Source organism: Mandrillus leucophaeus, unplaced genomic scaffold, assembly GCF_000951045.1.
Source record: "Mandrillus leucophaeus isolate KB7577 unplaced genomic scaffold, Mleu.le_1.0 Scaffold73, whole genome shotgun sequence".
NCBI lineage: Eukaryota > Metazoa > Chordata > Mammalia > Primates > Cercopithecidae > Mandrillus > Mandrillus leucophaeus.
Genome location: NW_012107919.1, coordinates 5,498,186 through 5,524,455, shown reverse-complemented (window position 1 = coordinate 5,524,455; position 26,270 = coordinate 5,498,186). Strand labels below are relative to the sequence as shown.

General features: G+C 39.3%; 1 protein-coding gene across 1 annotated transcript in view; it reads right to left on the bottom strand.

Moving 5' to 3' along the window:
• Positions 1-9,083: 9,083 nt before the first annotated feature.
• The window catches only part of DCDC5 (doublecortin domain containing 5), a 93,487-nt gene continuing 76,300 nt past the window's right edge, over positions 9,084-26,270 (bottom strand). Inside the window, exons 17-19 of the mRNA XM_011965616.1 lie at positions 25,083-25,233; positions 22,426-22,593; positions 9,084-9,237 (exon numbers count right to left, since the gene is read on the bottom strand). Coding sequence (XP_011821006.1) covers positions 22,466-22,593; positions 25,083-25,233 — 279 coding nt within the window. The 3' untranslated portion in view covers positions 9,084-9,237; positions 22,426-22,465. The remainder of the gene's footprint in view (positions 9,238-22,425; positions 22,594-25,082; positions 25,234-26,270) is intronic.

Sequence of the window (26,270 nt, the reverse complement as noted above, 5' to 3'; positions counted from 1 at the left end):
AAGTAGCTGACAATTAAAGATACATGATGTTTCACAACCTCTTGAAGGAGTAGGCATTTTTAAGGCACCTCTGTGTTAGATTAAAGCGGATGTTCAAAAACTGTTTATTGACTGTTTACCATGTGCTGAGCACTAAGCTAGGGGCTGAGACAAAAGAACGGGCAAAACTGAAGGGAACTCCTGCCCTAAACAAGCGAGAGATGCTACTTCAGAACACTCTGGATTTTGCCACTGAATTTTACAATTAGTATTATGACACCATTTTACACATGTTTTTACTGATGCAATCCTAACAGAATTAATTATTTTGTTTCTAAAGGGCAGAGTGAACTCAGTTACAGTGATTAGAGCTTACCGACTTTCCAGAGTTCTAGGACTGTTAGGACAGCTGTAGCAGCTATGGAAGTAAACTTTTTTTTTTCAGAGATGGGGTTTCACTCTGTTGCCCAAGCTGGTCTCGAACTCCTGGGCTCAAGTGATGTTTCTGCCTGGGCCTCCCAAAGTACTGGAATTACAGGAGTGAGCCACCACACCCAGCTCTAAGAAAGCAAATTTGTTGAAGCAGTTTGCTCTTTCCTCTGACTGAAGATGAGAGAAATCTTATCAACTTGCTATCATGTGGTTTTGGGAGAATTCTTCATACTTGTCTGGGGTTAGCTTGAGAATTGATCATCTTCCATGGAGTGCTTGAATCATTTCCCATAAGGCCCAGAAACAGAGCAATGAAAAGAGCTTAGGACAATGAAAAGGGCCAGTGTCCACCAAGTTGGAAATTCAGTCTATACCATAAGTCAGAGACTTCTGCAGGATTAAATGAGTAAAGAAGGGGAGAAGCTAGGGGACTGCACTGAACTTCCTAATGTTGTGTTGTTTTAGCTAAAGCAGTAATTGCCCTCAACTCTTTTTTGGTTTCCGAAGCCACTCTCCAAAAAGCACCATCAAAATTTCCAAAGCACCCAAGAAGTCTAAAGAGCAACCTGATGCTTTGAGTAAAACACATGGAGTTAATCATGGAAGTTTAGGTGCAATACTTCCTACTCTCCCACAACCTATTTTTGATATACCGTTCCTTTCAGGACCTGGCAGTATAATCTCTATCAAAAAATGTTTCATGCAAATGACTACCAGAATGAGAACCCTGGCACTGGATGATATCAGATAATTTGCTTAAGGTTGGTGAAATCTTGGTGAGCGCTCAGGAGAAGTGGCAAAAAAGAAGAGAGTTGATATGGTTTTTACCTGTAGTAAGAGAAGTATAGTGAAGTGGGTAGAGTGGAAGCTCTGGTCTCAGGGCCACCCAGGTTTGAATCCCATCACTATCACTTCCTAGCAGTGGAAATTTTGGGTGAGTGACTTAACCTCTCAGAGGCTATTTCATCATCTATAAAAGGAAAAAATGACAGAATCTCTGAAAGGGTTGTTATGATGATTAAATATTATAGATAAAGTGTTTATCACAATGCCTGGCATATAGTAAGTTTTTAATTTAGTTGAGGCAGCTATTTTTATTATGACTTTTATGATTATTAATACTTATCATTCTAGTAAGCTTCATTTGGAGATGTTTGGCTACTACATTTAGTTCTGGATGACACATTGTAAGAAGGCTATATAATACAAATGAGAGATAAATGAAAGAAGTTTTCACCAGATCTATCATGAAATCATGTTGCCCAAGGACTGAGTGTGAAAGTTACAGCCTTGGAGAAGCATCACCTAGGACTTCAACTGTTGACAGGCCTTTCACTTGTAAGAAGGGTCAGGCTTGCTCACTGCAGCCACAGATATAGAACTAATCAGAGGGAATAGAAATTACAAGTACCTATATCTCAGGTCGATGTAAGAAAGAATTTTCCTCAGAACTATCAGAAGGGAGAAGGGCTATGTGGTAAGGTGGCAAATTTCCTGTCCATGGAGATACTTATATGTGGAAGACCAATTGCCATGGGTATTATGCTCAACTATTCAGTGAGTATTGGATTAGGTGGTTGTCCAAGGCTCCTTCAGTGTTGAGATTTTCCAATTCAAGGAGAAAGAAGAAGAAAAAGACAAGAAAAAAATGCCGAAAGGAAGAAATGGAGGGAGGCAGCCATCCCTGTTTCATTTGTTTTCTCCCTCCTTTCTGAGGAGTGTGGGATTTAGCAAGGGCCACCACTAGCCCATAAAGTAACTTTGGCCAGCTTCAAAATTGGCACCCCTTCTGAGCTGATGTAACATGATGCATTCAGGGCTTGACAATGTGCGGTGTCCTCGTGAAAATTAAAAAAAGAATTTTCCTCCTCTGGGCAGAGGCATCTTGAGAGGAGTGAAGACTGAATTTCAGCCCCCTCTTGCTTTCTCAATCTGCACCACTGTATGTGGCAATGCTGGTTTTACCCTTCTGGCCCTTTCAGTGTGTGTGTGTGTGTGTGTAGATAGTCTTTCTGCTCAGACCATTGTTACCTGGTTGGAGATGGAGTCTAGGCACTGATTTCCCTTTCTAAGTCATGCAAGAGAAACTGGTAGTTGCCTTTAAGTCTTTTTCAGCCTTTAGAACTTGGGAGTGTAACTTGAGCAACATGATCATTATACCCAAGAGCATGTGCTTAGAAGAAAGCAAAAATCTGTGGGAAGTGTTATAGAATATTGGATCAGTAATGATGGATGTTTATGAGTTTTGGCTACCAGCATACCTTTTCCTTCTTTATAGTATCCCAGTTTCTCCATGTGTCTGTGACTGAGGTGAGAGGTTAATGCTGGGGGCTCATCTTATCTACATATCTTTCCTCTCCCTGTCCTCTCAGACAGGAGTTGAGCATGTGAATGGAGCCTGGTCCGTCAGGCACGATCTTCTCTCTTGAGACTTTGAATGTTGGGCTGCTGGTCTGGAACCAAGGTAAATAATAGGAAGTTATTTACCTACCTGCCTTTCTGCCCCAGGTACCATAGGTTTCTATGTCTCCTGCTCTGTTTCTTGCCTTCAGCTTCTTGGGCTTCCTGTTTATATACAAGTCTTGTTCTCCGGCATCCCTTCAATTCTGTGAGCCCCCTCTTTCCCTTCATGTAATCTCCTGGTTGCTTTTGTTGTCAATTATAGATTTCTGTTGCTTGCAACCAAGAACTCTGAAATACCAATATTAAAGTGGAAAATAGCAGCACTTGTTAATGATATGAATGGCTCATAAATCATAAAATCTCTACTACTAAAAAGATTAAACTCTTTTCATGCTGAGCCTCCTGGCCCAAACTCCATTCCTGAAGTAACAAAAATTATGATGTTAGCTTTATATTTATTGAGCATTAATTGAGTGTTGAGCTAAGTGCTTTACATACATCTCACTTAATTCTCACAACTCATCCAAAATAAATATTAAGATTTTACTCATTTTATAAATAAAGAAACTGAGGCTGAGAGTGACTTGCTCAAGACTGAGGTAGAAAGTGGCAGAGCTAATATTTGAACCCATGTCTGAGTCACTCCAGAAACTCTGCTTATAACTACTGTGCTCTTCTGTCTTCTTCTGCCTGACTGACTTACACATGGGGAACATTTTTAAAAATATTTCTTCAAATGATGAAATAGTCATGATAAATCAAATAATGAGAAATTGAAAAAAAATCATATAAATTGTGAATTAGCTTCAGGAAAAGGCAAATTCAGCTTATTTACAGAGTAGCTGTCTGTGTCTTAGCTTTTGATTATTTATGTGTTACCCTTGGGACTCCCCGTTTCCCCCTGTTTTGGGTGCACAGTGCATGGGAGCAGCCATGTATTTCAGCTGGGTCTTTCCTGACTGTTAAATATCTATTGGGCTAAGCACTCTCCAAGCTCCCAGCAAGTTCATTAGTTACCTGAAAATATCTACCTCATCTGTCATCAGCACTCAAATGGCCTGAGGGATTTTTCATTTCCACTCCATTTTCCAAACTCTTTCTAGCATTTACCTCCCACATCTGGAATCAATCCTGACCAGCAGCAAAATGCTGAGCAGTCGAGCTCCTCTCAGGGCAGCCTTTCTTTTTCCCAAGGAGAGACAAGAATACGTCGCATATGAATTAGCCATTCTCTTCTAGAGAAAACTGGCAGCAGAGGCAGCTTCTGCATTCTAATTTGCTCATCTAACCCCTTCGTCCTTACTTGTTTAAGCTAAATATTTAGTTTAACATTTTCAGTCATTAGAGCTGAAAAAACACACGTATTTTAACACTAGATTTTGTGTTGCAAATTGTAAGTATCCTTCAAAAATATCCCAGCTCGTTATCCCTTTACTCCCTTGGTAGAAAAGATTTTTAGACTACAGTCTTAGGAAACATCACTGACTTCCCAGCCTCAGTACCATTGCCCCACCACTGTTGCTGTCACTACTTCCTAGAGAAAAGAGAGTATCAGTTTGCCAATGACAGCTAACTCAATTCCAAGGATGATTTCAACATTTGATTTTATGTTGTTTTGGGGATTGTTTTTGTTTTTGTTTCTAGATAGTGTGGGGGCCAGCTTCACAGACTTCTGGAATTGCTTTCTAGTGGACAACATTCAGATCCTCGTGAAGGAAATATTGTTAATTTATTATAGATTGTTATTTTCCTTTTAGTGGGGAAGGACTGCATAGGAAAAGCTGACCTCAGGAAACTAAACTCCACACATCTTTTTACAATTATTCTTGAGAATATCTTCATGAAAAAATCACAAAAAGTAAATGGCACCAAAGCTGCTTTCTGAGAGCCCCTAAGAAAATATGTATGGGATATGTAGATGGGAAAAGTCAAGTCAATCTCTTAATTGGATGAACTGCATAATTTTACTAAAACAGCACATCCTGCCCTTAAGTTTAAATCATCCAAAGTTTTTTTTTTTTTTTTTTTTTTTTAGTTCTAGAAGAAACAGCAATATAAAAAAATCCAGAATGCCCAATATATCTCAAGTTATAGCCCTCAGCACCTGCAGGGTGATTATCTCTGCTGACGAAGTGAAATATTACTATGAATAATAGAAAATTACAAAATACTAGATAGAAAAACTAATGAGAGGCAATCAGTGAGCTAGAAAGGCAGTTTTCTACAAAAGATTTCATAATTTAAGATAGTGAATAAGGTGCTTCTGCTCCCTTTAAGGTCCATAATCTGATCATCAAGTGTATTTAAAATACACTGAGTTGTAAACAATTTTGAAATATCTACACTGCACCGGGCATTGTGCGAAGTCTCTTCTCAAGTTATCGCATCCACTGTGCTCCCAGTGCGTGCACCAGGCACTGTGGGGATGTAAATGAACTGCAAGAGCCTGCTCTGTCTTTTTCTTACGTAACTGGCCAATGCAATGGTGAAACCCCTGAGAAAGCAAATCCAACCTCCGGATTGAGGGGATAAAAACAATGTGAACAGTAAGCTCTTTGAAAAGAAAACCGCTTCCCTATGGTAGAAAATAAGGGGGAAGGGGGCCCATGCAGGGAGCCCAGCAAACAGAAAAGGTGGACCCTAGGGAGTGTGATATTACACAGGAACATAATGGGGTTGACTGCATACTTGTCTAATTACTGGAGCTATTAAAATCTCTATAATTTAGATTCAGGCAAAAAAAAAAAAAAAAGGGCTCGTATAAATGCACACACATGCTCCTGATTGGATTTTATGAATCCATTCCTCTTGATTCTAAAAGGACACCACCCTGCTGTGTACATGTGGCTGCTAAACCTGAATGACCTTCTCCCCGGCCCTGCCTTTGCCCCCTGACTAGGGTACTCTGTTACTGTAATAAGCAGTTCGGTTAGATAAGGCGATGGTTGATAGGATCATCTGTGTTGAAGCCGAATTATAATGCCTCAGTCAATGGATTTAATCTAAACCAAATGTTTTGGGATTCTGAAAGCTCCAGGAGCAGAGAAAATATAAGTTTTATATTTGCTGAAGTTCAAACAGAGAGCAGACGGAACGATTCCAGAAGCTCAGAGAGTGGTAGCAAAAAAAAAAAAAAAAAAAAAAACAGTGTTGTTTCTCCTGAGTTCAATCAAAGGAACAAGTAGGGTACGCTTTGCATTCACTTTCTCTTTTTGTTTTCTCCTCTATGAGCTTTCCTTTCTCTTGACATATTATCTGCTAATGTCAAAATGAACTTGATACAGTAAGTATGTAGCATATGGTAGGTGCTCAATAAACACTTCTGGAATAAACAAATGGGCAGTGGTTAGTGTAGGGGTTTAGTGTCCACACTGTTAGTCTCAGATTTCACTCAGCCCCTTCTTAGCCATGAGTTGAGGCCAATTTACTGAACATCAGGGCCTCAGTTTCCAGATATGCAAAGTGAAGCTAATAGTTGTGTGATTAAACAGGTCAATGCATCTAAAGTACTAGCATAGTGTCTGATACATAAATGGTCATTTCACAGCTAACCTTCATTAGGTTTCACACCTGTGTTCTTACCTACTGGGTAAGACTTCCCCTTCTGAGAACGCTGGCCATTTCCTTTTAAATGGTCTTCTCCACACCCTTCTTCCTTTGTTTTAGTTAAAGATGGGATTTAAGCCTGAAACTTAGGCCACCTCTTTGCGAATTCCTCATTTCCTGGGTACCTCCCATATATAAATGGGATATACACATTAATAAACTTCTGTTTGTCTTTCTCTTGTTAGTCTGTCTTTTGTTACTGGTCTGTCCCAGCTAAGAACTCAGAAGGGTTGAGAGAAAGTTATTTTTCTTCCCCTACAGTACCTTCTCCTTTTGTTTTCTCCTCTATGAACTTTCCTTTCTCTTGACATATTATGTGCTAATGTCAAAATGATTATCTGCTAATGCCTAATTTTGAAGACTACTACTTTCATTAAAAATACAGAAAAAGTACTTTTCCATGCTTCATTTTATCTGATGCTAAAAATAACTTTTTGGGGCTGAAGGGAAATATTACTATTCTCATTCCACAGATAAGAAAATAGATATGTCCCATAGGTAGTGAGAATCAAGCTAGAGTTGAAACTCAGCTCTACATTTGATATTCAACAAAGGTTTAATGAGCACCTACTGTGTTCCAGGCACCATGCTGGGCTTTGGGAACAAAACAGTGGATAGCGGTCTTGAAGGGCATCTTCAGGCTCCTAGTCTAGTGCTCTTAATAATCTGATAACTTAGCCAATGACATTGACATTAATTCATAATCCAGTATGTTTTTAAATATCAAAATTTAATAGCTTTAAGGATGTTTCTAAATACCTTAAAAGTAGTCAGAAGGCATTTTGTGCAGGATTTATAACTGAAACTACAGTAAACAGTGACTAAATTAACAGAAATATAGTTGTAACATGACTTAGGAATAAAATCATTGGAAAGTCATCTGAACATTTGGTAACATCACCATCTTAGATAAGAGATAAATGCACTAAAAGTGCAGTAGTAGAGATAGCTGGGGGTTCCAACCCAAGGTGCCCCATTTTTCTATGGCCAAACAGCAGGGATTTCCATGGAGGCTCCATGGGTTTACCGGCCACTCCTCTGCTGAGTTTCAGTCCCCAACTGCCAGGCCTGTCAGTGTTCCCTATTATTCTCTTGACAGACAAAAGGAAAGCAGCATGTATTCCTTCTGCCTGTAACAGGAGCCAGCAAAATGCTTTGTGATTGTGAGACATGTCAACTTAATTAGCTTTTTTTCCTTCTAGGTAATAAGGGTTTTCTCCAAGGAATGACCAAAATTAACAACACAATTTGAGGAAGTTGATATTTCCTTCTCTTTTCCCACTTCAGATTCCTAGATGCAAAAATCACACCCACAGATGCTAAGAAATCTACATGGTTTATTGTTTTTGAATATAACAAAATATTACTACAGTGAAAGTTAGAATCACTTCATCTGACCTGTATTTAGAAATCATCCATTTGAGAAGTCCGGATTACGTGTCCCCCACACCTTAAAGATTATGGAAATGAGAAATGTCATCTCTTTTATCAGAACTTATTTGGAAAGTTCATCCATAGCTCTGTGAACCCCCAAATATTGCATGAAAAAACATTTTTTGGGCCAGGTGTGGTGACTCATGCCTGTAATCCCAGCACTTTGGGAGGCCGAGCCAGGTGGATCACCTGAGGTCAGGAGTTCAAGACCAGCCTGACCAATAAGGTGAAACCCCATCTCTACTAAAAATACAAAAATTAGCTGGGCGTGGTGGCAGGCGCCTGTAGTCCCAGCTACTCAGGAGGCTGAGACAGGAGAATTGCTTGAACCCTGGAGGCGGAGGTTGCAGTGAGCCGAATCGTGCCACTGCACTCTGGCCTGCACAACAGAGTGACACTCCATCTCAAACAAAAAAAAAAAAAAAAAAATCGCATATGTATATTTTGTGAGATTATGGTTTTCCAAAAGATTCTTAAAGGAGTATATAAAACAAATCCGCTTGAGAACTGCTTCATGATTGTCGAAGTCTCAAATGTTGTCAATTCATTTATAAGTAATTTCACATAATTTTTGGGCGTTTCTTCAAACGTGGGTTTTGAAACCAAAATGTATAATCATCAAAGATTTATTTTAAGGATATAAGATGTCTAGTTTATACTATGACATTTCTTTCATTTGTACAATTTCGAGAAGTGTTTCTTGCCTCTGAAAAGCAGAGAGGACTATCCAAGTATAACTCCACTTAATTTGACTCTGAGGATTGTAGTTTCTGAGCAGCTGACTGAAAGGAAATTTTATAAAGCAGATCCTCTATTCCCATTGTACTATTGTAATTTTGGTTTGCGGCTCAGGCCAAGAGTAGAAGAACCGAACCTCATGTCCCCATCATGTTGCTGTGGGGTGGGACTGATGAGTTTTATCAGTGAGCCCTTGTGGGTAGAGCTCTGTCCCAAGTAAATAAAACCAAGCGTCTTCCTGCCCTCTAGGCACTTATCATTTAGTTGGGGAGACAAAATATGCATTCAATATATATGCGGTTTTTTTTCCAATAAGCCACACTATAAACTGGAAAAATCTAGAGAATGTATACAGATTTCATTAGCATACAAAAATGTCCATGGTGAACAATGCTCTCGATTATGGTATGTCATATGATGAATTTATGGATCTATTGTCTGATTTGTCAATGTTCATTCTTCAAAATAGGCCCATTGAAAAAACTGAGTTATTTTGAAGGATAAATTTTACGACTAATTTTTTTTTCATAAACTATGCAGGATTGTTATTTAGAAGATTTGCCAAATTTAGAGTCTTCGGCGATGGAAATAATTGGCCTTCTTGTCAGTCTTCTGTTTATAAGTAGATGAAGAATGTTTTCTTTCCTGTAAGGTAGAGAGAGAGGAAAAAAAACTATATATATGTATATATATATGAACACACACACACACACATTTATATACACACATAGCATATATGAAGTTCAGTAGAATTTGCTATTGAAAAAAATTATCAGAATAGGTGCATTAAAGCTTGATAGGGTTTGTAAAATTTATAGAGGCATCCCCTCAAGGCCTGATGTGAGTTATGAAATCTAATTTTGTTTTCATAGCTCTGTGATAAAATTTTATCAATGTTATAAAAGGGGTCTTTACTAAGACTGACCGGAAATCTGAACTCTCTGGCCAGGCAATAAAAACATATTCCTTAGCAGCAAAGTGTCAGACAAGCAAGGTTTAACTAAAATTGATCGATAAGTCTTCCTTTTACAGTTGAGTGCATTCACTTTACTTCATAGGATAATAGTTTTTTTTTAATGGTTTTTCCATTAATATCAGACATCAGTGTTAGTAAGGAACAAGAAAGACATAAAAGAGAGAGGCATGCCATCAAGAAAGAATGTTGCAATCTTTAATGGTAGGGCACTTGTGCTGTGACAAAGGCTTATGTGGGTGAGGTTTGGGGATTTTTGTTACTGATTATTACAGGTTGAACTGCATTCCTCCAAAATTCACATGTCAAAATCCTAACCCCCAGAACCTCAGGATGTGATCTGATTTGGAAATAAGATCATTGCAGATGTAATTAGGTAAGATGAAGTCACACTAGAGTAGGGTGGGTCGCTAATCCAATATCACTGATGTCCTTTCAACAATGGGAAAATCTGAACCCAAGGACACAGGAAGAATGTCACATAAATATGAAGGCAGGGATCGAGGTGATGCTTCTACAACCCAAGAAATGCGAAAAGATTGCCAGCTTTTCTTAGTTTGTTCAGGTTTCTTTCATGAAATAGCTTAGACTGGGTAGCTTAGAAACAAGACAAATTTATTTCTCACAGTTCTGGAGGCTGGGAAGTCCGTGATTGAGGTGTCAGCAGATTTGGTGCCTAGTGAGGGCTTGCTTCCTGGTTCTTATGGTGCCTGGTTCCAATGGTGGCTTATTGCTGTGTCCTCACATAGTGGAAGAGTCATGGCAGCTCTCTTGGGCTTATTTCATAAGGGCACTAATTCCGTTCATGAGGCTACTGCCCTCATGACTTAATAAGCCTCTAAGAGTCCCAGGTCTTACTACTATCACATTGAGGATTGGGTTTCAACATAGGACTTTTGGAGGGACACAGATATTCAGTCCACGGCACCAGCAAACCATCAGAAGCTAAGGAGAGTATGGCACAGATTCTTCCTCATAGCCCTCAGAAGGAATCAGTGCTGCCAACACCTTGATCTTGGACTTCTAGCCTCCAGAACTGGGAGACAATACACTTCTGTTGTTTAAGCTACTCGTCTTGTGGTACTTAATTATGGCATCTACTGTGGTCTGCTATGACTTCCAAAATTAATGTTCTGTAAACTGACTCCCCAATGCAACAATGTTGGGAAGTGGGGCATTTTGAGAGGTATTTGGGTCATGAGGGACTTACCCTCATAAATGGATTAATGCTGCTATAAAAAAGGCATGTGGGAGTGGGTTTGCTTTCCTTCTACCTTCTGCCCTGTGGGGAAGCAGTAAGAAGACCCTCACCAGACACCAGTGCCTTGATTGTGATCTTGGGCTTCCCAGCCTCCAGAACTGTGAGAAATAGACTTCTGTTCTCACACCTTGGGTTGGGCATCCAAATGTAGCTTACCTTGCCTAACTCAGTTGTCATCAGGAAAGTCATCCAAATAAGCAGCAACTAAACCATAAAAACGATCACTTCAAGGCATCTAATGAACTCATTTTCAGAATTACCAAGACCACATCTAACATTTCTGTTGCACTGAAAACTTACAAGGGGTTTCTAGGGAACCTAAATGGAAAATGCAGGCTTTGAGGTTAGGCAGATTTGGGTGTAAATCCCAGTTCTGCCACTTATTGGCTGGTGCCTTTGGCAAAGATATTTCACTTCTTCAAAGCCCAGCTTTCCCATCTGTAAAATGTAAAAGTAGTAGAAGAAATATCTACTTCATAGGGTGGTTGTGAATACTGAATGAGACAGACAACATTTATGTAGACGTCCAGTATGGTGCCTGGTACAGGTAGACACTCTAAAAATGTTAGTGTCCTTCTCTTTCTGTGTTGATGATCTCATTTGAGTCTTATAACAAGCAACTTTCCCAAGACTGCAGGAAGGTAAGACTCAAGCCAGGGCTTTGTCTCCAAGTCCAGGAATCTTTCTCTGGAAGGAGCCACCTCCAGGCCTTGGCTACCACAAAGTCATGCTATGACCTCCCTCTGTTGCTCTGGTGAGATTTAAATTGGGCTTCTGAAGGTGAAGGTGACCCTGTATGCAGATCCTGGTGAGCACCTGTAGAAAGGACCTACTAAGCAGATGAACTTCCAGGAATCAGGTGGAAGAGAGAGAGAGAAAAAAATAAAATCATATCTTCCTAATCATATCTTATCACTGAATTAGAATCAGACTTTTAAAGCTGGATGTAACTTGAGAGGAATCTGCTCTTTTCATTTTCTAGAAGAGGATGTAGCAGCTTATATGGTCCCTTGGCCAGTCAGCATCAAGTTGGATGATCTCATGAATCCCAGTCCAATGTTCCTTCCATTCTAATTAGTGTCCTGAATACCCACAATGTCAGCTCAAGAATGGAAGAACCAGAGTAGATCCAAAAATACGTAAAATAGTCTCAGAATAAGCCTTCATCATTGAAGAGAAATGTGGCTTTAGTGGAATCAAGATGCTTCCTAACTCTGATTCTTACACCAAGACAAGGCGAAGATGGATTTCAAAATGGTGCTGTAACTGCAATGTAATAGAAGGGGAGGGGTGCATCAGTGCTCTCTCATACCTGCCTTTTTTTTTTTTTTTGGATATGGAGTCTCATTCTGTTGCCCAGGCTGAAGTGTAGTGGCGTGATCTCAGCTCACTGCAGCCTCTGCCTCCTGGGTTCCAGCGATTCTCCTGCCTCAGCCTCCCAAGTAGCTGGGATTACAAGTGCCCACCACCACACCCAGCTAATTTTTGTATTTTTAGTAGATATGGGGTTTCACCATGTTGGCCAGGCTGGTCTTAAACTCCTGACCTCAGGTGATTTGCCCACCTTGGCCTCCCAAAGTGCTAGGATTATAGCATGAGCCACCAGGCCCAGCCCATACCTCCTCTTTAGAAAGGGTGAAGTTTGCTCATCTGGGCCTGTAGCACCCAGGAGCTCCTGAAAGAGCTCATGGCAGTTTCAGAGTAGACAGAGGATGTGAGAAGCAGTGACTCTGGTTTGGAAATCTTCTAAATTGGCTGACTCCCATTTACATGCTGTTTCTGGCAGCAGAGATCAGTCTGGGTCACCTCTATGCCACTGAGTAAATATGCTCAAAATTATTACTATTTCAGACAAATGTTTAACTGTTCTCAGATTATCTATGACACCCTAGGCCAAAGTCACAGCAATCTAACCTGGGAGTGAGTTTACTTTACTTTGTGATTTATGGAATGAGAATTCTGGGTGCTCTGTGGGACTAATTTAATACGAAACATTCAGATGTCTGTCTTATAATGCCATTCATCTTTCCTTAGCCTGCCTGCACCAGGGAGCATGTGGTTCAGAGAGCAGCCTCTCCCTTCTCAGCTACAAATCATCATGCTTGTGAAAGGGGGTGACAAGTCTTCCCTTCTAAGCCAGTCTGCCTGCAACCAAGGGTCTGTCTGGGCTCTGATGGAAGAAAAGTGTTTTCCACTCTAACAGGCTGTTGGAGTGTTTTGAAAGTACAGTTGGCAAAGTAGGATTCCTAGTCAACATTGCTTTGGTTTGCCTTTTGGTGAAGGGAATTTAGTCAGTCTGTATTGTCTTATCAACGATTGTAGATTTGTTTTATAAGAAAGCAATGTGATGTTCTATGGATTGACATAATGCATGTGAGAAGAAAGTTCTACAAAAATCTAAACTCTCATTCAGTGTAGTACTTATATTTGAAAAGCAGATATTTCAATGCATGGCTAAAAAGGAACAAAAATAAAACTTTTTAAACCAACAAGTGACCCTAAATCTCGCATTCATCCAACAAATATTCATGAACGCCTGCTATGTAGTAAGGGCTATTCAGGTAGTGGAGACACAATTCTGAACATTCTGCTTTCAAGGAGTTTGCAGACCAGTGAGAGAAAGGTCATGTTCACAGTGATAAGTCCTACAGGTGTGAGCAACAGGTACAGGGGGAGCACATGGAAGAAAGTTCCCCACACAGTCATATTAAATGACATGCGAAAGCTGCAGGAAGAAAATGTTCAAAATCATGGAAGTAAGAGAGAATATACAATCTCAGGGAATGGGGGAAAGTTTAGAATGGGTGGAGTGGAGAACTCTGTGAGCAAAAGGCTGAGAACCCAGACTACAGAGCCAGGGGAGCTCCAGATTCCAAAGGCCTTTGGGCACATGGGAAGGAGTTTGAACTTCATTTTGATGGCAACAGGGGCCACTTAAGCTCTTTAAGTGAGGAAGTGACATGATATGATTCTTATTCTAGAAAGATCATTCTGGCTACAACTTTGACAAAGAATTCAATAGAAGCAAGGCTCTGGGGGGTGGTGTGCAATGACTAGTTGGAAAATTATCTCAGTGAGTGATGGCAGTGGTCTGAAGTCAGATAGGGTAAGTAAGCAACTTTGAAGTATTTACAAAATCCTATAAATGAATCCCAGTTTACTCATATTAACAGTTGTATGCTTGTGCAAATGAAAATCAACCTCTGCCGTCAAGTCATTTCCTGAGCGAGGTAGAGTCCTATTGACCCTGGTATGTGCTGCTGCTGCAGTGCCCCTATTGCTGGTGAAAACTCCCTGAGAAGTCTCTTGAAGACATAGCTTTGGTTAAATGTATAGATATGGCCCATATCAACCTTCCCATGGGAGCTAGGTGTTATCTAATGGATAACACTGCTCCATGGGTGTCCTAGAGAATAACAAGGATTTACAACTCAAAACACAGCAGACCACTGTCACACTCAGTGAACAGAACTCATATTTTAACATTAGGAAAGCTGTTAGCAAGTCTGGCCTTTGAGAGTGGGGTAGGAGGACAGAGAGTAATAAAAATAAAAATTCACAATAGGATTTATCCTATCAAAATGACTACATTAAACGAGAGGCAAGGAAAGGTCTGATAAAAAGGGTTTGACACTGGGATTGATTTGAAAAAATTTCCTGAATGCCAATCAGAGAGTGTCTTGAGTTTTACCAATCTCTGCAACATCCACTTCTTTAGACAGACTTGATTATGTTCAGAAGTGTTACTTAAGATCTCAAATGGTATTAATCCTGATACTGTCATCAAAGTCACAGATTCTAACCTCAATTTTGTGTCAGCTGCTTAGAAAATAACATCAAGGTCACCCCACCAAAGTCAGTTTTAAGTGTATACCCAAGGGCAGGCCTCTCACTGACTGATTAGGAATAGTGACAGCCTAGCTGATCCTATTGCTAATTTCTTCCTCAGTGGTGAAGGGAGAAAAGAACCATAACAATGGCAGAAATACATGTCTATGCTAACAATGCCATGTTCACAGCTTCTAAGGAGAGATCAGTCCACACTGTTCCTTATGTCGGGAAACTGTGCTTTGCGTCATGTGTCCCTGACATCCTAATCTAAAGGAATGTGTAAAAGCCATCCATTCAATCTTCTGTTAGAAGACACAAAGAAAGTAGTTCAGATGGTACAGTGACCCTGAAGCCAAAATAAATATAAAGAGAAGGCAGGAAAAAATATAAACAGAAGCCATGAAGCAACAGAAGCCATGAGTAGGCAGGTGTCATATCTTAGTGTACAACAGAAGAGCCCTCGGAGAAGTAGAAAGTTCACCTGAGGACCAAGAAGCACAGAGAAACAGGGAAGTCAAGAGCAGGAATGGCAGACTACTGGGGTGGCCACTGGGACCCAGACAGGCATGCGTCTTGAACAGAGGCCACTGTGAAGCCTGTTTGCTGGGCTTTCCTGTGCTTCCTCACTTCCTTGTTAATCCTCCCAACAAACCTCCATCACCAGAGGTAAACTGAGTGAGTGTCTGTAACTTGAACAAGCCTAACTTAATACACAGTGTCTAGTCCAACATTCACATTTGTTCTCTTTACTGGCTTCCCACTGCACTATCTATCTACCTATCTCCCTCTCTCTCTCTCTTTTTATATAGCACTTATATTATTCCAGCTTGATATATATATATCAAGCACTGATATTATTTCTGTGACCTTTAAAATAGCAAGATTTTATCAGCACTGAAGGCAGTTTAATTAATTGGAGAGCTTCAGCACCTCAAACCCACTTGTTTTGCCTCCAGTATCTGGGTCCTAGTTATAATCTCTGGGTGGTTAGTTCTGACTCAATAATATTTCCATCATTTCTTAAGGGAATTATGGTGATAAAACATGAATACACTTAGTGTATTGAGTATACTCAGTGTATTAAGTACACTTAGACACACACATACATATATATACACACACACATACATATATACACACACACACATATATGTACACACACACACACACACACATATAGATTGCAGTGGGAAGCCAGTAAAGAGAACTAATGTGAATGTTGGACTAGACATTGCTTATTACGTTAAGCTTGTTCAAGTTATATATATATATAAAGTGCACTTTTATATATATATAATCTCCCAACTCCTTAACACTACCTACAAAGCCCTCACAATCAAGCCCATGCATGCCCCTTCAAGTTCATCTTGTGCCTGTTACTCCAACATTCTAGGACTATCCAAGCAGTCACAACTATTACATTCACCTTTGCATGCCTAGCAACTAGAACAGTCCTAGTGTTTTGTGTGTGTGTGTGTGTGTGTGTGAGAATTAGTTCTTTTAAGAAAAGTAGCCATGAAGTACTTGAAATACAGCTAGTCTGAATGGAGATGTGCTGTAAGTATAAAATATACACAGGATATGGAGACCTTAGAACAATAACAAACAAGGAAATATGCCTCAATAATTTTACATTGATGATATGTGGAAATGCTAATACTTTGGATATATTGAGTTGAATAAAATATAGTATGAAAATGTCTTTCACACATTTATTTTAACTTTTCTAAAAATGTAGCTACTAGAAAATTTCAAATTACTCACGTGGCTCCTGTGATCTTTCTGTTAGACAGTGGCTACTTTAGATCTTCCTTTGGTAGCTTGAGCATGCCACACTCTTTCCTGATTCTCACCTCTGCCTGTTCCTTACCACAACCCTCACTCTGCTTCTTTTCATTTGGAATGGCTGATTCATTCTTGTCTTTTAGCTCAACTGTCACTTCCTTATATAAGGCTTTAAACATGCCATTCATTAAGTATGTCACCCCTACCTCCCCTCCAGTTATTCCTAACTGAACTTGGTTTCTTTCATAAGACTTAACACAATGTGTAACTATTTATTACACATAATTATTTTATGTGGGTATTTAACTTCTAAATGCCTCTCCTCCCCAACACACAGCATGAGCCCCACAGGGACAGGGATCACATCTGTCACATTTACCTTTGCATGACCAGCACCTAGAACAGTGAGTGCCTGAATATATAGATACACATATATTTTTATATATATATATATACATGCATATACCATGTATATACCAGCTGATATCTATCTATCTCTCTCTCTCTCTCTCTCTCTTTCTCTTTCTCTCCTGCATATATATACACACACAGTTTTAACATTGGGAAAGCTGCTGGCCGGGCTGGCTTAGAGAGTGGAGTAGTAGAAGAGAGAGTAATAAAAATCAAAATCCACAGCGGGACTTACCCTATCAAAATGACTAAACAAGAGGCAAGGAAAAATTTAAACTTTTATATTTGTATATAAAAATGTACAAATATATAAAAATGTGTGCGTGTGTGCAGAGAGAGAGAAGAGAGAGAGAGAGAGAGAGAGAAACAAACTGATATATACATGAATTAGGTGTGAGAAAAACTAATTTTCTTTGTATTCTCTGTTTTCCAAGGAAAGTGTCTGTCTTCCAAGTAAAGTGTCTGTCTCTCAAGCTATATGGATTTCATTGATGTGGCAAGAGAACTACCTTGAAAATTCATTTTTCTAAGATAATTTGTTACTGAACTGAAATAATATCTTGTGGATTTTCACACTCTTGGGTGAGCCTGCCAGGGATGCAGGTGCTCAGACTTCCATGTTGACTAGACTTAGGGCAAACGGAAAAGAGAGGTTCAAGTAACTCCTTCACAGGAGAAAGAGCAATGATGGAAAATAGAAATCCTGTCCTTGTTCCAAAGCTCTCCTTTGTACATATAAAAATGTATAAGAAAACTCCAGGAAGCTGGTTATTTTCCCCACCCTCAAAAGTACTCTGCTCCATGATATATGTACTACAGCACTGATATTCTTCCTGTGACCTTTAAAATAGCAAGATTTTATCAGCATTGAAGGCAGCTTAATGGACATGGGAAACTTCAGCACCTGAAACTCACTTGTTTAGCCTTCCAATGTCTGGGTCCTAGTTAAAATCTCTGGGTGGTTATTTCTGACTCAAGAACATTTCCATCATTTCTTAAGGGAACCGTGATGAGGAAACATGAGGCTATTTAGACTCAAACACTCACATACAAAGCAAATGTTTCATTGTCTTCATAGCCCCTGAATACAGACTTTGTTCTTAAAACTGGTACTTATCACTTGGGCCATGCCCTGCTTATAATAAACAGCGCTGTCCCTGGCAGGCCCAAAACTCTTGGCAAAGTTTTTTACACTGTGCTCAAGCTTCTTCCCAGGTGCTTGGTAAAATGCGGATTCCTTATACCACCTCAGGCATAGAGATTATAACCAGTGCTGGGACCAAGCCTGGAAATCTGTATTTTATCTAGCACACCAGGTGTTTCTTGTGCACACTCAAATTTGAGAATCATATTAAGGAAGTGTCTCTTGCCAATACACAAATCGTTCCAGGAAACAGTTTTTACTTTTTAAATGAAAGATGGGATTCAAAGACTCTTAGAGGAGAAAGGCCAGGAAGACGGGAAAAGGCCAAGAGGCAGGGAGGAAGAGGGAGGAGGGAAGAGGGAGAAAAAGTAATGGAAATGAGGCCAATATAATCAGATTTTAGGTTTTTAGAGGCAGTAACCTAGGAGCCCTGGGAAGTTCCCTCCTCTCCTCCACCTCTCTCCAGCATAGTCGCTGAGTAAAGGACACTGCCCTTCAGGAAATTTCCTTTAAAACACAGCTTCCAGTGGTGGCACCAGAGATGACCACCCAGCTGCCTCAGTTGGTCTGACAGAGCTGACATTCCTGAGTATGTGCACCTGAGCTAAAACGCTAATAACAGTTTCCAATATTGAAATTACTGCTCTAGGACTGACAAGCTAGGACCTGATAGGTCCAACAGCTCGACTGAAGCTTGTATCTGCCTGCAAGCCCACAGAGGGATACCACAGACAGTGAGCAATAGCACATCCAATTCAGAATCACCATTTTACTTGCCATAGATATAGAATTTCTCATCACCTTTCTTCTTCTCTCCTTCAACCCAGTTGCATCATGGGCATATACATTTCCTCTGTCATATATTTCTGTTTATACATTTGGTACAGGGTGACAGCTTATGGATAGTAGTTTCATAATCCAGACTCATCGAATTAGAAAATGCTATAGCTGGCAGCAGGTACCCACTGAATATCTACAGTTGCACAGTCCATTTACTTTCATCAGCTTTCTCCCGAGTGGTCTTTGTTGATCTTGCTTTATAGTTGCTTATGGCCACTCAGCCCCAAACCATACCATTTATGCAGAATTCTAATTTATTGTGTTGAGAACAAACCTGTTACTCTTTCTTTCTACTTACTTGGCCTCATGGAGGGGACACGGGGTTGAGATATGTTCAAAGCCAGGAGGGAACCAGAACCAGTGGTTCAATAGAAACAACTGAGAATCACCACTGAGTCTAAATTTCCCATAACTGGGGACATTTGCATCTGATTTTGTGATGTACTAGAATAATGCAGATTTGTGTGTTTTGATCATTCGCTTCCAAATGATGCAAAAAAAAAAAAAAAAAAAACTGCTGCCATGGTGAATCACGAATCTCTCTATGGCAGTCAGCACCCCTGGGCTATTATTGAAGGTTAGCTCACAAATGCTGCAACAGCCAGGAGCCACAATTGCTAAGTGAGTCTCTGACAAAAGAATACATTTATATTTATCCTTCTGCTGTCATTTGATCGTTGCTTTGTTTTTTTAATTAGAAAAACAATATTTAGTTATGATAAACAATCAAGGAAAAAACCCAGAGATTTAGGGTTATTGCCCTTCAAAGCTACCCTTGCATTTTGAATCATTACTAATATATCCTGTTTTACAAAGCTGACATAAGCATCCAGATAAAATGCTTCTTATTTGTAAATACTGTTAGTTATTCTCAGAAAGACTGCCAGACTTTCAGGCATATTGCTTTTAGTTTACTTGCCTAGAAACATGCAACTTTACCCTAACACTTAATCAGGCCACAAAAGCTAGAGAGGTGGGCAGAAAAATGCAGTTCTCCTGAGGAAAATCCCAAATGCTTCTACGCTGTTGATTAACATCTGGATCACCTTAAGGGTGTTTGTGAACCAGCAGGAAATAAATTTTTGGAGAAGGCCATGGACTTAGGGATGGTTGCTTTAGTGTTTAATAATAAATCGTTTTCAGTTGATAGAAAAATACTGAAATCTGACTTATATATATGAGGCTGATTCAAATTTGATAAACATGTTCCCAAAGGAAATTACTGCATTTATTAAAACCCTAGAATGGCTGAACAGAATTGCAATGGTCTTATCCTACAGTCCTTGCTGAAGGTAGAGAAACTGCTCCACAGTCCACCTTTCAGCCAACCAAAGAGGAAGGTCAAGAGTAAGGAAAGAGCAGGGCTGTTTTTAGTCTAAGCTAAAAGTGGCTATGAACTACCAAGATACCCAGGGCTAGCTGTCGTCTACAAAGTAAGTGTTGCTGCCTTGCTGGTAAAATGTGATGTGTTGATGACTGTTACATTACATCTAAAATCCCATTTACTAGTAATAGAAAAGCTCAGTTAAGACTTTTGCCTTATGTCTCCTGGTGCTTGATACAGTGTTGTGTGATATTACCAATTTTCGCTTCAGGCGTATTCACATGCAACGGTGACGACTTCACGAGAATTTGCACATTTGATCCAGGGTGAAATTATGCCATTTTCATAGCAAATCAACTTTTCCCTTTCAGAAAGGGATAAGTACTTTTGCACCTAGAGAGATGTCTTCGTTTTCAAGGAATGAAAGAAAAAAATTGTCGATAGAGGCATTGTGATTGAGTCATTCTAGGGAGAGGCCCAACTGGCAAGAGTCCTCTTGGCTCCCTTTCCAATGGGGAGCAAGTTTTTTAACCCTTCTTGTTTTGACTTTCTTGCAAGAAAGAAAGAAAGAGAGAAAGAGAGAAAGGGAGAGAGAGGGAGGGAGGGAGGGAGGGAGGAAGGAAGGAAGGAAGGAAGGAAGGAAGGAAGGAAGGAAGGAAGGAAGGGCAAAACCGAAGTCACATGCAATTTTTTTCTCCTATATGGCACACAGCTTCATTGGAATACCTTCACATCTCTAACATCGCACAACACATAGAGAAAATATCTGTAAAAGGGCAAATTGCTGTTGATGTAACATGTGAAATTTCACCTCAATGTACTTTGCTTTTAGTGGTGTCAGAGGCAGCAGAAATTTATTCATGCAGCCCTACTGATTTGCAGACTGGGAGTAAATACTAGGCGTTTTGCAGCGATTTCCAAGAGCCCCCTTCAGTAGAAATGATATACTGCCTTCCTGCATCACATTAAAGTGGAGGATTGAGAAGTGAGCCCAGCTGAGCCATTCTGTACACACCTAGCCAGAGTGCAATTTATATTCATATAGAGTTGTGAGTGGTTTTCAGAGGAAGACAGGGAAGAAGAGCATTTCTCTGGAAATTTTTCACCAAAAGCAGAAACTAAACTCTGATTTGTCACTGCCATTTTTTTTTTAATGGTTCTTTCTTCTTGTAAATTCTTCCCTTCCTGTAGGATTAATACCTAAGACTGTTAGGGATCTCCCCTGATTTCTTTTTTAAAAATAAACCTTCCATAATTTTTATTTTAAATAGTGCATATATCCTTTCCCTAAGTTTTTGTATTGAGGACAAAGTCTATGACTTTTGATCACTGGGCATATATTGGGAATTGCCAAGCTTTACTCTCATGAACAGAATCTAACTGTACCCCATAAAAGGTCCTGCACTGTTACTACAGGTGAAACTGATGAGAAATTGGAGAAGAAAGGATTGATTTGTGTGGCATTTGGTGGCCACCAGCCATTTGATTTGTATTCAGTATATTAAGGATTTTAATATGGAGGTTTGGAAAATATGGTGGCCGAGCCAGAAAGTATCAGGTAGGGTCAAATTTAGTGTTTAGTGGTCAGAGTCTTTTTGTATTTTCAAACATTCCATATATGGAACATATTTTCTATTTGATATATGGAATATTTGATGGAATGTTTGATTATACATAAAAAGCATTTTACATAAGCTATTTGATCCTGTGAAATTGTATTTCACTAATGACTAGTAGTTTCCTTTTTTTCTTGGAAGAAAATACACCAATGATAGTTATTTTGCTGGCATTATTTTGTCTAGTTTTGTTGTCTTTCCAGGAACAAATTTGAGGCATCAAATGTCACTTTATGTAAAATGTGGAGGATAATAACCTTTATAAAAGATCGCATAGGGCTGGGTGCAGTGGCTTATGCCTACAATCCCAGCACTTTGTGATGTCGAGGTGGGAGGATTGCTTGAGCTCAGGAGTTCAAGACCAGCCTGGGCAACAAGGCAAAAGCCTATCTCTACAAAAAATATAAATATTAGCTGGGCATAGTGGTGCGTGACTGTAGTCCCATTTTCTTGGGAGGTTGAGATGGGAGGATCACATGAGCCCTGGGAGGTCAAGGGTGCAGTAAGCTGTGATTGTGCCACTACACTCCAGCCTGGGCGACAGAGCAAGAACCTGTCTCAGAAAAGAAAGGGGGAAACTGCATGAAAATAAAAGAGATAAATAATCATAATGTCATAACAAACATGACTATGTGCACATAGCTATACCAGCAAAATATAGCAGAAAATCCGATGGTTCTGATAGGAGTTAACTGTGGAGATGTGCCAGAGACAGCAGCTTTGTGGATGGTGACACCACAATGTCTGTGGCTTGAGGGCCCTCCTGCCTTCGGATTCTGACATAATTTGCTCTGATCTCCATCAGTTGTTTTAACTCTGTTAAAAAAGAAAAAAAAAGAAGAAGAAGTAGTTGAGAGACAAGTCAATGTTGTAGAAAAGAATTAAAAGTCCAGGATGATGAAAAACTTGAAGACCCCTCACAAATCCTTGGCTCCTACCCTGGGCTCTCTCATTACAACTTTGACTTCTTATCACATCAGTTATGTGTTAATAGTCTTTGGATTGCTAGAGAGTGGAAGTTGCTAGGGAGGACTTCTTTCCAGGTTTATTATGAAGCCTGAATTGGAAGTTAACCTAGGGCTGGTCTAAAAATTGGACCCACTGAAAAGATAGAAAGCAGCAGTGAGAACAGTGTTCAGATTTTATGGCAAATGGCATAAAACACTCTTTTAATTTCGTCAGGGGCTTGTTTTGAAAGAAGCCATTCTAATAGCTTCTGGTTTGTTTTGCAAAATCCAATTGATTCTTTTAAAAACCCAATGTGATTCTTTGATGACTAACTTTCACATAGTAAATGTTCTTTGGTATTATAATGCATAAAATAAGTTATTATAGAGTGGTTTTGAAACTCCCAGACTGCTTTATTTTTTTCCTACATACTTAAGCCAGTAGGTCACAGAAAAATCATGAGTGGAATGATTAATTAATTAAATGTCCCTTAATGGATATAGGCATATAGTTGCATTTCTATCTTTTCTTTTTTAAAGCATTCTGAATATTTAGATTTCTAATAAATGATTATTACTAACTTAATTATTTCAGGAAAAAAATAAAACGGCAAGAGTAAAATAAGTTTCTAAAGAATGACTAAATCAGACTTTCTGCAATCAGAGACTTCCTGTAATTTCCTAGAACACATATAGCTCATTGGAAAGAACTGAGACAATAGGAGGAAACCACTAATCCTTTCACCATGAAGGTAACATAGGGAACCTATTGTCATAGGAAAGGAATAAACTTTCATATGATGGTAATCTATGTGTTTATAGAATTGAAGATGCAAAAATGAACATTCGTCTCCATAGCTTTATCAAAGATACACAGAGCTAACATGGAGGCAAATGATAGAAAGAGTAATATTTGCATTTCCATTTTTTTTCTCTTCCAGTCACAGTTTTTTATTGTTGACAAGTTTGTTTCTGGGAAGGCAGCCGACATCTCTCTCTGTCATTGGATACCCTTTTGGCTGGCTTGCCTGAAGCATATTTAGCTTTATTTATCACACAGGCTCAATGAATACAATACTGCAAGGAAGGTGTGGTACAGGCAACAGAAGCCCATCCCAGGAATATGAAAGACTAAGCCCAGATAATGAAGGGACTGGGAAGGTACCTCCTACTAAACACATTTGCTCACTATTTGATTGCACTCTAATTATTTCATGTGTGTTCATATTCTCACTTAGATTGAAAACTCTCAGAAGAGGAGCCTAGCTTATGTTTATTTTATAACCTACATACTTTGGGGATACAGAAAGCTATTAACTAATACTTACTGATAATAAGGACCTCATCATTGGTGTGTTCTTCTAAGTACCCATGTAGTGAGGGTCACCAAGAGCCAGGGTGATGGGTAGTGATGGGTGATGGGAACAGCAGAAAACAAAGAATAAAAGGACTGGCGCCTCATCCATAATGTAGGATGGTGCAGGGGGAATATTTATGGCTTCCCTCAGAACAGTGCTAGGCATCCTAATAAATCCTGTCTCCCTACCTTTTGGTCTCTATTTCTATCCTTTTGTCCCTTCTGGGCAAAATGTAAAGATACAATCGCAACTGTTTTGAAGTTTTTGGTTTGCCTACGTTACATATAACATAGTAATAATAATTTTATGGTGACTTCTTAAAAGAAAATATCTACTATTACTAATATAGGAATGCCAGGCAATTCATTACCTAATCTTTTCGTTTCCTTTAGAGTGATAACAATGTTCTTTGGAATCTCCCAAAAATTATATCTTTGCTAATATATACCTACCTACAAAAACAGGCTTTAAATTCATCAGGGTATTTAGGATAAAGAACTAGAGTTCATTCAATAACAAATATATGTCCTTTTCAATTTCTGTCATTTATCAAAGAAAATTACCAAGGAATAGACAAGATAATAACTCTAGGAAATATTTACTTATTACTAAAGAAAAGAAACTACAAACCATATAATTACTATTAATAAAACATTACGTTTTAAATAATTTGAAAAATAGGAAATCAGTGGAGCTTCACTTTCCTCAGGGTTCATACTAGGGGAATACCTTCAAATGAGGCTCTCGGTATTTCTGCAAATAAGCCCCCTGGATAAGGTTCAAGATTAACTGAAATACGATTGAATTCTCCAGAGCAAATAGTGTTAACACGAGGTTCCAGGACATAAATATATAAATTTAACTTCCATAACATGGAGTAGAAATGCTTGGGGGAGGATAATTATTAAAGGTCATTGTGATGGGATATAAGCTCTTCGAAGAGAAGACCGAATGCTTTAATTCTTCAAAAACTTGATGGAAAAGAAAGTATCACACATACCTTTTGGGGTTTTGAAACCATGTCCCATAGACACACAGATGACCATATCTCGCTCTATGTCGTCCCAGGACTGAATTGGCTCTCCATCGGGGGTGTACAGTGCTCTAGCTGGGTGGGTCATTTTGAGACGAGAGGAGCAGTCTTGCAGCAGCTGAGACACAGAGGAACAGCCACATTTGAATATGGAATGACACAATATGATCATGTATCAAAGAACCAACTCTTCTAAGAGAACTGTTATCCCAGTTTGATTATTTGCCCACTGATAGTTAAACATAGGTGTAGAAGGGATGGGAAGAAGGGTTCCCTAAAGTGCTTAAACAATGAGGAGCTTCAGGACTCTCCAGTGAAGCTTACCTTGTAGTTCCATATTTTTTCATGGAAGAAAACTACTCGCTATTTAAGAAATTCCTAAATATGATAAAAACTGGATTGAAAATCTAGACTTCTCAAAATAGCTAAAAACAATTTTTTTTAATGACCAAGGAACTAGAATATCAAAAGGTGAGGAGACCCAGGCTCTGGCCTCTTTGTTACTTCAGACAGGTAACTTTGCTTCAAAAGAGTCTCCTCAATGATAAAATGAAAATTTTGGTCTAAGACTTCACTGGCTCTATGATACTATGATTAAAAAGTCTTTTGTTTTCAACTGACACATTTTAAAGCTTCCTAGAGAGGCCTTATTAAACTTCTCTCAATTTGTCTTGAATACTTACTCATAAAAACACAGGTAGAGATACAGTGTCAATGGTACTAGAAAGATTAGTCAACATGCTGCCAGACCCTTGAGGGCAATTCCATTAAAATGTGAATAAAACTTTAAGACAAAATAATAAAAGCAAGCAGGAAGAAAGTGAGAGGTTTCTACACACCTGCCTGTATGACTTTCACCTATTAGAGGGCCAAAAGCCTGTTCCCCCAAAATGCAGGTGCCAAGTTCACATCATCCCTCCAAATGACCATCAATACTTCTGTTTATAGATCTGTTTAGAGGCTATAACTCACAACAAGGCAGAATGGCAGGGGTTGGGGCCGGGCATGTTATGACGCCTTGCATCTGGCAACTGCATCAGTAATATGAGCCAAGACAAGAAGAGTGATGGAGTGATGAAATTCAAAAAGTGCAGCTTTTCACCCAGTATTTTGAGTAAGGGACAAATGGATTGAATTTAATAATAATTGAAATTA